General features: G+C 35.6%; 1 protein-coding gene across 2 annotated transcripts in view; it reads left to right on the top strand.

Moving 5' to 3' along the window:
• Nucleotides 1–15423, top strand: part of ANK2 (ankyrin 2) — a 240546-nt gene that overhangs the window by 97075 nt on the left and 128048 nt on the right. For both annotated transcript variants that reach the window (XM_065877734.1, XM_065877735.1), the window contains 5 exons: nucleotides 1437–1535; nucleotides 3218–3316; nucleotides 10266–10364; nucleotides 12900–13097; nucleotides 15298–15396. In XM_065877734.1, the coding sequence (XP_065733806.1) occupies nucleotides 1437–1535; nucleotides 3218–3316; nucleotides 10266–10364; nucleotides 12900–13097; nucleotides 15298–15396 (594 nt within the window). The remainder of the gene's footprint in view (nucleotides 1–1436; nucleotides 1536–3217; nucleotides 3317–10265; nucleotides 10365–12899; nucleotides 13098–15297; nucleotides 15397–15423) is intronic.

The following is a 15423-nucleotide window of genomic DNA, read 5'->3' on the forward strand; positions in this document are numbered from 1 at the left end:
TTTCCTAAAATACTAAAGCTTGACATTTTATAAAATAACAACCAAGTTGTAGACTGATTTTTTTCTTCTATATTGACATTAGTATTTGCCATCATGTAGGCACAAAATAAAAATAACATGACCACAAGAGTAGGATTTGGATTGGTAGTTACTATTCTTATTTTGTGTCTTGATTTGCTACAGTCAGAAATTATTTGCAGCTAATTTGGCTGATAGCACAGAGGAATTTCTGTTACCTAAGGTATCTGGATGCCTCTTTAGGCCATTTTAAAAATAAAGCCACCAAAATCTATATATCAAGTGAATAGAAAAATAATGGTTGTGATTTAGATAATGTTTCTTAGAAACAGTATTATACACATCAAAGTTCATTTCAAATAAAAGAAAACAATGCAAAATGTCCTCAAAACTGCAGGATTTGATATCCAGTTTTACAGGAACAGTGTTTATTTTTCCTATAATCTTTTATTAAGCAATGAATATTATGGAGAGCAAGAATAATGCCTCTTTTCATACTTTAATAAGAAAAGAATTAATATGCTTCTACTGTGAAAATGGCAGATTTCTAACTAAATTTTCATTAGAAAAACAAAGAAAGGAAATATGCTTTTCTTCCATTTAAGATTTTCAGACTCATTTTTAAAACATTCTGATAGTAAACTGTTCTCTAATGTTCATGTAATTGATTCAACTTGCTTATTTTATTCTACATCAATCTTATTTTATTGATAAAGTTTGGTTTAATTAACATTCAAAATTGGGTTCCACTTAATTTTTTTCTTTATTTTATATTCATATTAATTCCAAGTATATTGTTTAATTTTTTTTAACTTTTTTTTATTATAACAATATAGTCTGACTAAACATAGTTGTTAAAGAGGATAGAAATGTCAGGACAGTGTAAATGATGTAAGATGAATTGTATATGTTCTGTAAGAATTTCTCACAATATTTTCATAGTTCCAAAGATACAACATCAACCAATGCTGTTTTTCATTTTAAAAAACACCCAAACCAAAACACAAACAAATGAAAAAAATAGAAGTTCTGAGATTTTCTCTGGAGAAAACATTTTTTATTCATACTATGGCTGAAAAAATATGCTGTTTAATCATATCGTTTTGTTCTAAAGCTAAATCAACTCAAGAAACATGGTTTCATACAGATAACACATCTCATAAATAGATAAATTGTTAATGTAATTGGAAATAATGTTGCCAAGAAATGTAGGATATTTATTTACCTGTTTATATGTTGACTTATTTACCACTAAATTTAAATAATAGCACTGAAACTTAAAAAGTCTTATAAAGCATTTATGATCTGAATTGCATTGTTCACGTATTAGGTAGATGTGATTTTCTTCTCTAATCCAGTGACTACAACATACAGAGGTGAAGTGCTTTACTGACTGTCATTTTCTTTGCTTTCCACAGAGTGGTTTCACCCCTTTGCACATCGCTGCCCACTATGGAAACGTCAATGTGGCAACTCTTCTTCTAAACCGGGGAGCTGCTGTGGACTTCACAGCCAGGGTATGGATTAAAATAGTTTATTTTTATTTTATTTTATTTTATTTTATTTTATTTGGCCATGTGGCCCAGCTTGCGGCATCTTAGTTCCCTGACCAAGGATTGAACCCAGGCCCTTGGCAGTGAAAGCGTGGAGTCCTAATCACTGCACCACCAGAGAATTTGGCATTTTACTAAAGTAAAAGTTAACAATGATAAAGATTTTATTTCCTTTTCCTTACCTGGATTTATCTGTGCTGGAGATATTAGATTTTCCATTTTTTTCCCTTCAAATCACAGGAAGTCGTCACAACCCAACACGTGAAAAATAGTGTGTCAGTTCACATGCATGCAAATCATTTGCAATAAGGAAGATGTTGATTCTGACATCAGTATGAGCAGTTACATTTAAAGGTCACACCATGAACAAGCAGCTTCAAGTCGATAAAAAATTAAACTGTTAAAACATTAGGTATAAAATGTATAACTACGTTTATAGAGTATGTCCTAAGAGTGACTATAGGGCATACAATTTGACAGGTATTTTTTTTTTTGGCTGTGTTGGGTCTTCGCTGCTGCATGCGGGCTTTCTTTAGTTTCAGCGAGCGGGGCCTCCTCTTCATTGCGGTGCGCGGGCTTCTCATCGCCGCGGCTTCTCTTGTTGCCGAGCACGGGCTCTAGGTGTGCGGGCTTCAGTAGTTGTGGCACACGGGCTCAGTAATTGTGGCTCGCGGGCTCCAGAGCACAGGCTCCGTAGTTGCAGCACACGGGTTTAGCTGCTCCACAGCATGTGGGATTTTCCCGGACCAGGGATTGAACCCGTGTCCCCTGCATTGGCAGGCAGATTCTTAACCACTGTGCCACCCAGGGAAGTCCCAGGATTTTGTTTTTTAATAAATTGAGAATTTGCTCATATGAGGAGTCTTACTGAATTAGTAAAAACATTATGTTGTGTTATAGTTTTAATGGTATGCTTTCACTGGAAAGAATTCACTTACATGACAATTATAAAACTCAGTGTACTTAATATGAATCAGTAAATGCAGGACTTGAATATTTGCAAAATCATAACATACCAAAAAATCAGGTATACATCCTTGACCTAATGATGGTATATGATAGCCAAGGAAAGAAATACATATAATTCATGTATATAGTATTTTTGTCCTTAGAAGTCTTCTTCTCTGAAACTACATTGAGTTATTTTCAAGTTTTTCATACTGAATTATTCTGAAGAAGGTGTTTTTAAGAATCATTTTTCTATTGGGTATTGATATGTATATGTGTACTCTCTTTTTAAGCATAGTAAACTTTAGGATCCCAGAATCTTTAAGTACATAAGTGTTATAATAAGAAAGATAGTCTTTAGCCTAGGGCTCTATCTAGGTAGGATCTGAAATTTTGTTTCCATTGAGTATTATGCCAAAGTGCTCCCTTTGTCTCTTGACTGTGATGTGTACATTCAGTACATATGTTGTAGTTATTGACTAACTTAATTATGCAGTTTCATTCCATTTGTCATTCTCTACAGTGCTTTGTGGTTTGTGTGCTTTTTTTTGTTCCTTAAAAATCAAAAGCATTGAAACCATAGAAACCTCAGATAAAATTACAAAATAGGTCACAATCTCCTTTGTGCTGATATGAAGCCATCACCATCATGCCCTGTCGTACCCAACATGCTCTTGTTTGGTCTTTCCACGGTGTAGAATGGAATCACTCCTCTGCATGTGGCTTCCAAAAGGGGAAACACAAACATGGTGAAGCTCTTACTGGATCGTGGTGGTCAGATCGATGCCAAAACCAGGGTGAGTGTCTCTGTTCTTTCAATTTCCTACCATTATTATTTTTTGTATTCTTTTAGCAGACACTTTAAAATACCAGTCCCTAAACACAGGCAATGTGTTTTCAAGGAAATTGCTTTCTTGGATTCGATTTAAACCTCATACAGCATTTAAAGGTTGCACATCATATGTAAAGTGGAATTAATATTTGCTCATAAGTGCCTGGAGGAACAGAATGCTAGCCTCTCTCAATGAGACAGTTTTTTCAAGTCCTTGCTTATTGATTTTCATGGAACAAAGATCAAAGATTGAATTTACTCATCTCTGATTTGGCTAGCTGTAAGTATCAAGAACCCAAACTCATTTGCATACATTAAGCTATGAGAGTGTGGTGTTTATGTAAAATATTTTAATACATGTTGAAAATCTTTTCTTCGAACTTTTCAGCTCCTAAATCATTTTTCTTAAGTGGCTACGCTATAGGGATCTGAGCAGGAGATCTCCTATTATGCTCACGGAAAAAAAGGCATACAGTTATTATGTTGCACTTTTACTCATGTCAGCTGGCTAAGAGGCAGTGCCCTTCATTCATTTCAAACTTGTTGAGTTAAATATAATTCTGAGTCTTTACGTACTCCCAACAAATAAATAATAAGATAGGCAGGACAGTACACCTGTTGTAAGTGCAGACTTTGAATGCAGATTACCTAATTTCAAAGCCTGCTTCTACTGCTTACAAGCTGAATGACATTGGCAATTTACTTGCCTTCTCTGAGCTTAGGCTATAATACTACCTACTTCATAGGGTCGTTTGAGAATCAACTCTTAGGTATTTTTTAAGTGGCGTTAAGTAAATTACTTAGCTACTCATAATTTTTTATTATGTAATGGAAATTATGCACAATTACTTGATTAAACTAAACTAGTATTGTACTTTAATATTAATTCTCTGGAGTAGACTTGATTAATCATAGACTTAAGTAAAACTTTAAACATTCCTATTATATAAAATTTTGAAATATATGGTGGAAGAAGTCTGTGGAAGTTAGTAGATAGAATATGTCCCTTGTGATATTTTATCTTCACTTTGTTTAATTCTGGGACTTTGCATTCTCATAGTCCAAGGAATAAGGATCTAATTTAATTACCTTGCAAATCTTGAGGCTAAGAAATATTTTGTTTAGTAAACCTTATCATCTTTGAGCTTCTAGAAACTACACCAGTCGCAGACTATACATTTTGGGTTTTAATGACCTCAGGAAATGTTGCTTTCTTAATCTCATTTCTTTAAGACGTTTGGTCCAGAGCACTTGTGTCATATTATCATGTGGGAGTTCTGGAGTGGTTTGCTTTGTCTATCAAGATCTTTGTTGTGGTGTCCATTGTCTTTGCATCAGAGTTTTATATGGTTTCTACCCTTTGATTTGATGGCATGCCTTTTCCCTTGCTATGCTGTAGGTGTGCAGAATTTGGAACAATTATATATAATGCTGCATGCTTTGCTTACTTGTTCTCTATATTTAAAGGAAAGAGTTTCTGTACCTCCTCCTTTAAGTACATTTCTAACATAATGAGTCCCTTTTCACCTTTCTGTTTCTCTTGAGACTCTCTAATAATTGAGAGGACCACTGGAAAGACAGCACTTTGTAAATGCAAAAAACTTTTATCTTGGTCAATGTCTTAAGGATGCACATTGCTCTTATTAATGCTTTTCTGGAGTATTCATTCATTATTGAGGCAATTGATTTTGTTTTTATTGATCGTCACAATATTTGCTTTATTCTTTAAAAGATGCTCTAATTTGCATTCCCTACATACATTTGCATATATAATTTAAAAGTCTAACTCCAAATAGACATTGTCATGAAAGAGTAGTAAGAAATGGAGAGAAATGGATTCTTATGCTAGTTCTGCCATTAACTAATTGTCCTTGAGCAAGTTAGCAATGAAATGTAAGCCTTGGTTAATTATTCTTGAAGGGAATATTTGGACTGTATTTCATCCGGTGTAGCCTTTAGATAGATATAGCAAATAAATGGAATTTCATTCAAGAATCTATAAAGTGAAAATGGATTTTCTAATTATACATTGTACGGACATTCTGTTCATTTCTTCCTTAAACAAATAATTATTGATTTCCTACTTGGTGTTGTGAACCCTAGAGATAACAGTAGTTAACAAGACAGACTATATCCCTTTACTCAGAGATGCAAATCAACAGTACCCAAGGGATTAGGTTAGCAGTGTACTGGTAAAAATTTAATAATCAGCTCTTCAAAAAAATAAAATAAAAAGCTCTGATTTGTAACCTTTGCCTTTGATGATTTCCATGGTGTAAATACTTCCATACTTTCACCATGGCCAATTGGAGCTACCAATATGGTATCACTGAATGCAGAATTGGGAAAAGATGTGCAAAAAATTGACTCTCACTAGTGTGTGAAAACTGGTTCCAGTGCACCCTAAGGATCAGTCACAATAATGAAGGTGCTGCTGAGCCTTTCCCTGTAAGTGAAAATACTTCCTCATCTCTAAGGAGTAGGATTTTAAAAACAGTTAGGTTCTTTCAGTTTTGGCTATAACTATCAGACCTGTATCCTTCTTACCAAAAGTAAAATCAAGTAGGAGGTAAATACTGAAATGCAGTACTGTGGTCTGGAATCAGGAGGCCAATTCTGGAACTATAATATATATATTTTTGGAACTATAATATTTGATTACTAAGGGAATATGGTTTGCTTTTTCTTTTGTCCTTTAAAAATATATTTTTAAATTAAAAAATGTTATACTTGTTTTTGACTATCTTTTTAGGTAGCACGATAGTGTGTCTTTATATGGAATTTCAAATAATATTATTGTTTCATTTTTTTCACAGAGGTCTCAATTTCCCCTAGCAGTCAAATTAGTCATAAACATTCTAAATTTAGTATGTTCCATCAAAAATTTTCCCTTGGTCTTATTATTTTCTCGCTTGTAATGTTTTCATTATTAGGAGAAGAGCAAGATATATAAAGGCTTTGGGGTAATTAAAAAAAAATCATACCCGTAGTTTCTCCACCACTTTCACCAGCACTATGTCAATCACTGAGACATTTTGCATCTCATTGGCATTCTCATCATTGACTAGAATCTAGTGTGAAACTCTGAGACATTTTCACCAGAGCCCTGGTTTTCTGGTATCTGGAAAACCTCATTTTAATGTTAAAACAGAAACATTATAGCTAAAATTATATTATTAATTCAAGTTTTATTAAAGGCATTATTCATTTTTTATTTTTAAACTTTTTTTTTTTTTTTTTGCGGTACGCGGGCCTCTCACTGTTGTGGCCTCTCCCGTTGCGGAGCACAGGCTCCGGACGCGCAGGCCCAGCGGCCATGGCTCACGGGCCCAGCCGCTCCGCGGCATGTGGGATCCTCCCGGACCGGGGCACGAACCCGTATCCCCTGCATCGGCAGGCGGACTCTCAACCACTGCGCCACCAGGGAAGCCCTAAACTTATTTTTTATTTAAATGTGGAAATACTTCCTATAAGGATTATGGCTAAAATATTGAAATACATATTTCAATGAAAACAATAAAAGTATACAAAAAACATTAAAGGATGATGAATGAAAAACAATACATCAGAAAAAGGGATCACCCTTGCTATTTGTTATTAGGAGTAATAATTAAAATAATAACAATAGTGGCTACCAGTTGTCATATGCCCACTATGTTCTGGGAACCCTGCTAAGTACTATACAAATATCATCTTAATTCATCTTTCTAACAACTTACAAAGTATTATTATTTTCTTGTTGAGAAAATATAGAGGTCTCCATTTGAGAAATGAGACTACCAAGGGGAAAAATGAGTTCCAGAGGAGTTATATAACTTAACCTAGGACACACAGCTTAGTAATTAGCAGAGCCTATATTAGTACACAGAATTCAGGATACATTGCTGGAAGAATAATCTAAGCTGAGAGGGAAGAGAGGAAAAGATAAGGAAAGAAATGGTCGTAAGAAGCTAATGCTGTGGGTTACCAGCTAGATGAATGGTGTCCCTTTAAGAATTACTGACATCACCATGTGATTTGAACTGATTCCAGGGAAGAAAAAGAGAGAACACAGGGAAGGGGACTCTGGAGGGGAGGAAAATGTAAACTTCAAACGCAGTCTTAAGAATTTAAAAAAAGAAAAAAAAAAAAGATAATGAACAGATCATAGTCTCTAAGAGTAAAAACTAAATTAAAAGAGTAAGTTAAAAAGTTCTTGAATACAAAACCTTTTGATAAAGATTTTATGGGGGACAATAATGAGACACTGCCCTTTGTAGAAAATATCCAAAATCTACCCAGATTGAGCATGTTGGGCAACTTGAATTTGATATAACTCACATATCCTTTTTAAGAGCAGATAAACTGCATCACTAAACTGTAAGATTTAGACCCAATTACTTAATCCTTATTGTTACTTGATGTTCTTGCGGGTTTATTAAGTGTTCTCCATATTTTCCTATTGTTGTTCTGAGAGCATTTTAGAGGTTTCAACGTGATTACCCAATGACTATTTCATGTAATCCATAGAAAACAATACTCTACCTTTTTAAAAATGATGTAAGGCAGCATCCCCTCATTTTTCAAACAAGGCTGTAAATTAAACAGGGTAAGAAAAACCATCCTCATTTGAAATATCGTGAAGCTGAGCCTCAGAGAGCTTCACCCATGATGGGCTGATCTGAGACTCACACCCAGAGCTCTGTGATTCCAGGGCCTACCCGCTGGACTGTGCACATCATGCCTTCATTCGCTGTGTTGGATTTCTCAAACTCTAGATCTCAGTGAAGCTCCCACGAAGAATATGTTTGAGAAATCAAGCTGTATCTAACTGCTATTTCACTTATATAGCAACCAATGCTGTTTCTGTGTTTCCACCATAGGGCACTGAGGACAAGATACAAAAGCATCATCATTTTAATCACTTTGCCCGCACAGTTTGTCTTTTAAGCTCCTTTTGGCAAACTTTAAAATAACTTGGCATCCCAACTACAGTAGTTACATACTTTTTTCTCAAAAGACAGTCTTTTCATGCTAATTCCCAGGTAACCAAAACTGCAAGGTCTGTTTTGGTTATTTAGTATCTCAATACTGGCTAAATAGGTTTAACAAAGCAAGGAATAATTATCATCAAAGTCCTAGACAAAAACAGATGACACACTCAAATTTGATAATTTGAATAGAGATTATTAAAGGGCTTATTTATACCATTGTGGCTGGACTGAAGGGGAGGCACAAGGGATAGCGGGGTATCCTTGGGGCTAGTTAACAGCAGGGCTCATTATCAACCCTAGACCTGAAAGGTGAGAAGTAGAAGAGGTTACCATCCTTTCAAAGGAGAAGATTGTATGGAGAAGGCTGCTCTGGCAGGAGCGTAACCTTGGGCAAAGAGTCACAGCCAGATCTAGTAGATCCTTCAGGGAGTTGCTTCCTTGTCTTGCTGCAGATCCCATTGGCCAGCCCCAACCAGAAGCCAGAGGGCAGGGTAGCCCACTGATACAATCGAGAGGGATCAGACCAGCTGACAAGAAACAGTGGAGAAGGGAAGAGGATGGATCTGGAAGGGCAAATGGAAGATAGCTAGCTTAGAAATCCCAGAATGTTGGATCGGGAAGAGTGTTGTAATCCCGGTGAATTATATTTATTAGGAGGAAAGCATAACTCAGAGATATGGTCCATTAGAGTTCTGGATAAATCAGAAGCTTCTAAAGTCCTCTTAACTGCTTGTCATCCCTCATTTTCTAGACTGCTACCTACCTTCTCAACCTCTTTCCCTGAGACAGTCCTTTAAGTCTGAAATCACCAGTTAATTTATGTAGTCATGATTTTATTTTCTGTTTCACTTCTTGCCCATTGTTCTTATATTTTGCCTCATATTTTCCAGCTATTCTGCTTTTTGGCCATGAATAAGAGAAATAAAACCCAAAAGACAGAGGGTATTTGGAGATTGCTCTAAAGAGAGAGAAAACCTAAAAGACAGAGGGTATTTGGAGATTGCTCTAAAGAGAGAGAAAACCTAAAAGACAGGGTATTTGGAGATTGCTCTAAAGAGAGATAAAACCTAAAAGACAGAAGGTATTTGGAGATTGCTCTAGAATCAGAAACTACCTGTGAGGTTATCAGGGTCAGAAAGTTTTATAAATAGCATAACATACAGTTGGGCCTCCCATTGCAGAGCACAGGCTCCGGACGCGCAGGCCCAGCGGCCATGGCTCACGGGCCCAGCCACTCCGAGGCATGTGGGATCTTCCCAGACCGGGGCACGAATCCGTGTCCCCTGCGTCGGCAGGCGGACTCTCAACCACTGCGCCACCAGGGAAGCCCTAAATTTAATTTTTGAAAAATAATTATGTATTTTGTAAAATGATGAAAAATATGAGTGGAAACCTTTAGAAGAATGTGAAAAAATAACCCTTCCCTTTTACGAGCCTCAGGGAGCTCAGGAGAATTTATGAAAATAATAGTAATTCAAGAGAGAAGACAGACAAATTAGATTAAGAAGAATTTTTAGGAGTTGTGTTAGGACAACCAGAAGGAAAATAGTATAACAATATAATCTCTGGGTGTGGCTCCAGGCAGGTAGGGCTTTCAAGTTCAACAAATGCAACACCCTCTTCTTTTCCATCTTCCTAAATTTGCAAACACATGACCAGCCACGGTGTTTTTTACATTAAACTTCCACACATGGGATTTCTCTTGCTCTCTCCCTCTTTCTGTTTTGTCTCCGTCTTTCTCATTCTCTTTCTCTCTGCCGAGATCTCTGTCTTGTTTTCTCTCTTACTGTTCTTAATTATTTAACTGATAGCAATTCTATTACTGATCTACTGAGTCACTAGGGCTGAGTTTCAGAAACCCTGTCTTCAAGGTGGCAATAGATGCAATCTTGTTTTTTTTAAAAAAAGTGAACTCAGGCCTATCTTTCATTCTTTTGGCAGGATGGCTTGACGCCCCTTCATTGCGCTGCAAGAAGTGGACATGACCAAGTGGTGGAGCTTCTGCTGGAGCGGGGGGCTCCCTTGCTGGCAAGGACGAAGGTGAGATTATGAGGAAGATGGGATCCAACAAACTCTTTAAGACATTTTTTTGATAATCTCTATTCTTCTTGAAATCAAAGCATCAGCCAAGCATATTCTAGTTGCTCAATATTTGTGTTCTAGGAAAGAGTAATAGAGATCAAACTTTTTAAATTATTTAAAATAAAAAAATGCATTAAGATGTATTAAATGTATAACTTCAAGTTCTTTCTATATTTTTACCTGCTATTCTCTCTGCAGATGGAAATGTAAATATTACTCTATTATACGTGAATGAGAATATTATATATAAGTGAGAAATTTCTTACATTTTATTAGTCTACATTTTTATGATTCTCTGAGATGACTATAAAATATATATAAAAACTGTCTGTTATAAAACTGTCTTTTAAAGAAGCACAAGTAGCAATACAAGATAAGTCTTTTGGCTCTCCAATCTTTATCTCTTAGACAATACTAGTAGAAAGAATTACTCACCGGTGGTGTTGGTTGATTATAATTGGGATTAATAGGTGATGTGGAAAGCATGAGTTAGAATAGACCAGCTACAAAGAACCAATAAACAAGCATACTGTTCTCTATGGCACAGTACATCTAGTATTTTTTGTCTCATTTCATCAACATGCCCAACCATGGGGAAAACTCTTATCCATATAGATAGAAACCAAGTGATGAGCTGATTTGTTGGAGGTTTTCTTTGGGTTACCAGAAAATATCATGAGACGAAATTTGAAGATAATCACACAGAGTTATTTAATGGGACATGTAACAACCCTCGGATCCTTAACTACAACAAAAATTTAGACAAGGGACATGTCTTAATATTTTCCCCCTATTTCATCTCCCCCATCCCCTGAACATGATTCATATCAACTGATGCTGTTACTAGGGTAAGGTGAGAAAAATAAGGCAGCAAACACAGCAAATATTTTAAAATTTTTGTTATATCTTAATTGAATATTTAGTTGATATCATTTGGAGCAAAACTGGCCCACACATTCAAAATTTGTATAGAACGAACTCAGTCTTTAGGGATGTGCCACGCAGATCATGAAAGGGTGGCTTCAAATCAGAAATATATGAAGATGAGAAATAAATCATCTGCATTATTTTTATTCTCATACCTATACTGAGAATGTTGTAGAGATCTGTCTTTAAAATGTAACATTTTGGGCTGGGTCATGCAAAGATAATTATGGAAAGTTTTCTTGAGGAAACGGATTGAAATTTAAATGGAAATAACAACATTTCAGACTAGTCGTGTTATAACCAGTAAAAGGCCCATCTCAAATTGAGGGTAGGTAGATATACTGTTGCACAAACCATAAAATAATCTCATCTACAGAATCTGCCAGTAATTGTCATATCACTAATGAAGACCATGGGTTACCTAGATGGAACATTTTTAATGGCCTTCTTGTAAAATCAAATATCATTCACATATAAGGATGCAGCATAAAGCATCATATAAGGTTACAGCATAAAGCATTCATATGTAAGCATACAGCATAAAGCATCTGTGGCTGCATAATCTGCGACTGTCCTACACTGTTGAAATCACCTTCCTGGTTGAGAATGTTGGGCCTTTGGCCTATTCTGGCTTCTTTATCCAGACAGTTTCTGCTTCTTTGAATATAATGACTGCCAAACTAAATCCTTGGTCAACAGTTATTTTCTAGTGACTGTATTTGCATTGATTAGTAAGAAAGGACAATAGTCCCCTTCTTTTAATGGGCAAATATTTTCTAATTTCGCTTTTTCCTATAAGCTTGTTTATTAAATTTTTAAAAATGAGAGTCTCACCTAGACTAATAATTATCAGTGAACTACTGGGCTGTCTTGTATCCCTGCTGTTGACCTTCTCTGAGGATTAAGTCTAAAGCTGTTTTTGGCAGTATCAATGATGATAAATTTAGATTATCCTCAAAATTTTAAAGTTGGGAGGTCGTTGACACATGGTCCATACTTGCCTTATACTTTTCTAGCTCTTATCTGACTGCTTTCACCAAATCCAATTTACGCCTCATGACAGAAAAAAGAAGTTGCAGAATTTCCGAGCAGTGTGGATCTAAGAGATGATCAAAGTCTCCTTCTCTCCCTGATCCACCCACTTGCTCCTCCTGCATCCACTTTCCCCACCATTGAGAAGTAAAGAAATTCATGCAGAGAGATGAATTGAATGTAGATTTCTATGTATGGAACTGGATACAGATAATTTGAGCATCAGCTATTACTTGTTTTTGTACATCTAATATTGCCCTGATAATTGTGGGCCAACTGAATTGCTACACGTACTATATATTCATTCATGAAAGACCTGTTAATTTTTGCCTAAGAATATCACAGTTATGAAATTAAACATTCTTTTATCTTTCCTCTCTGCCAAACATAATCTGCTGTATGTTTAGGTGTCAAGTGGAAATTATTTTTCTCTGCTGCCAATGGTTCCAGAGATCAAGAATTGTTTGTCGTGTTTCAGAATCTGAAAGTAATGACTAAAATGTGGTCTTGGTTTGGTTTGGTTTTGATGCGCAGAATGGGCTGTCTCCGCTTCACATGGCTGCCCAAGGAGACCACGTGGAATGTGTGAAGCACCTGCTCCAGCACAAGGCGCCTGTTGATGACGTCACCCTGGACTACCTGACGGCCCTCCACGTTGCCGCACACTGTGGTCACTACCGTGTAACCAAACTCCTTCTGGACAAGAGAGCCAATCCAAACGCCAGAGCCCTGGTAAACCTAGCCCAGTCCACATTAACTGAATACAGATCGACATAAGCAAACCCGCATTGATTGACCAATGGTTGTAGGCACAGCAGTGCATGGTTATAGATGTGTAGTTAATTCTAAATTTGTCACCTCCCACAAGCTGCCTGCCTACTTCATGCCTTCACAGTTTGCTATTAAATGATGGCAAGGATAGATTTAAGAGAACACCAAGGTAACATTTCCATAATTAGCACCTCATAGGTATGAAACCTCTGGAGTGATAGCATTTTTAAACGGAAAATAGAAGTTGAAAAATAGGCAATTATCAAGTAAGTTCTAGACACCTCTATATAGATAGAGTCAGAATAAAATTGTAAAAAAGTTGAACTTTATTAATTTCTTTTTGACAAAGAAAGTTTTAAAGTGGCGAATAGATTTTACTACGTAAGATAATGTAAAATGTAAGCCTGTGAAGAATTCACTTGGAGATATTCCGTATTGACCTGATTACTCAGCCACAGGCTAATGGAAAAGTAATGCTTAGGGTCTTCTTGCTTCAGGAAGCATTTTATATAAACTATTTCAGGAATCGCTCAGGAGAAATCTGCAAGAGGCTGTCCCTAGAGCAGCTTCTGTTTCTCCCAAGTTCTAATATTGAATAAATCTTCTTGCTTCACTTATATTTTAACCATAATCATTGGAAGTATTAGACATGTACTAATTTATGCCTCTTGTTTCTTAATTCTCCAACTAAAAGCAAACCCTTTTTTCTATTTGTTAAATGGTTTATGTAAGTTAAATTAGTCTTTAGACAATCAATATTTAAGAGAATGTCATTAGAATTAGCAAATATTAATCTTATTTTTATTAGAAATTTTCCATTGGAATCAATTTATTTATTATTGCCTGGGAAGCAACTATACTTTTAGGTTTATGTGCCATTATGTAAGGATATTTATTTTCTTATAAGGAGGAAAGTACTCATTTTCATTTGGATAGTGGTCAATAAGCATGTAAATATCACATTCTAATCACTGCAGATCTTTTAAGTGCTGCACATACATGTAGTTATTTATATCTGGCTTGTTACACAGCTCATAAATGGGAAATTACTTAACAAATATTGTGAACAATAATGTCATTAGGTTAAAGAAAGTCATATGCTTTCCTGAGAACTGCTAGTGTAGAAAAATATTGACTGATAAACAGTCCCTATTGGGACATGCAAAATTGTTAACTAGCAGAATAGATACGATTCTATATAGAGACATCATTGTTCAGACAAAAATATAATACTTAAATATAACACATAGGATTAAGCATGGGGCTAGTTAACAAATTTTTATGTAGTTTCCCCTAATTGCTGCACATTAGCTCAGTATGGAAAGTTAGAAAATACCTTAAAGACTTCTCCACACTCCTTTGCTTCTAAGAGATACCTTCTTCCAGTTATTCCAAAAATTCTCCATACTTATTTTGAAAATATTTGGGAACTTAATAATCATTTCTTTTTGAAACAAAATGTATGTGATTGACATAAGTTATAAAAAATATGTTATATTAAAATATAAGAAATATAACTTCTGGGTATTAAATATTATCAACATAAATAATGATTTCCACTAACATGCAACAACTCCTCATAAAAACTTTTTAATATAAACATAACTTCTGGATATAAAAAAATTATCAACACAAATAACAATTTCTGTTAATTTGTAACACCTATTCCCTAAAGAAAATAGTAGCTAGGCTGAAACATTTATTATAGTCATGTTCTTAGATTTTTGAAGTAAAACAGGTAATGATTTTTCCCTTTAAGAAATAGCTCATCATCAGAAAAACACATGCTTATCTTTGATGCATCTTTAAGCCATTCCATAATCTGACCAATCAGTATACTTTAAAACATTTTAGAACTTGTAAAGTATAATTGCCTCCGTTTTTTCCTTCTTGGAAGAGTAGGCCCACCCATGTAATTTTCTTCCTTTTTGTTTTCTCTGTAACCACGCGAACAATGCCATACCTGCCCACCACATATAAACCAAGTTCAGAACCTCCAGGAATACACCACCACTTTCTCTCTAAATCCAACACCTACAGCACTTGAAGAAATGGTCGCACTACATGAGGATGTAACATTACTGCCTGCAATGTGCCAGCATGGAGTTGTGTGAGAATCATTTCTGCATGTTTTCAACTAACTTGATTGTCTTTTGCACAGAATGGTTTTACTCCACTGCACATTGCCTGCAAGAAAAACCGCATCAAAGTCATGGAACTGCTGGTGAAATATGGGGCTTCAATCCAAGCTATAACAGAGGTAGAAAAATGTTTCAGCTTGTCACGA

The sequence above is a fragment of the Phocoena phocoena genome, chromosome 5 (assembly GCF_963924675.1).
Source record: "Phocoena phocoena chromosome 5, mPhoPho1.1, whole genome shotgun sequence".
NCBI classification, from domain to species: domain Eukaryota; kingdom Metazoa; phylum Chordata; class Mammalia; order Artiodactyla; family Phocoenidae; genus Phocoena; species Phocoena phocoena.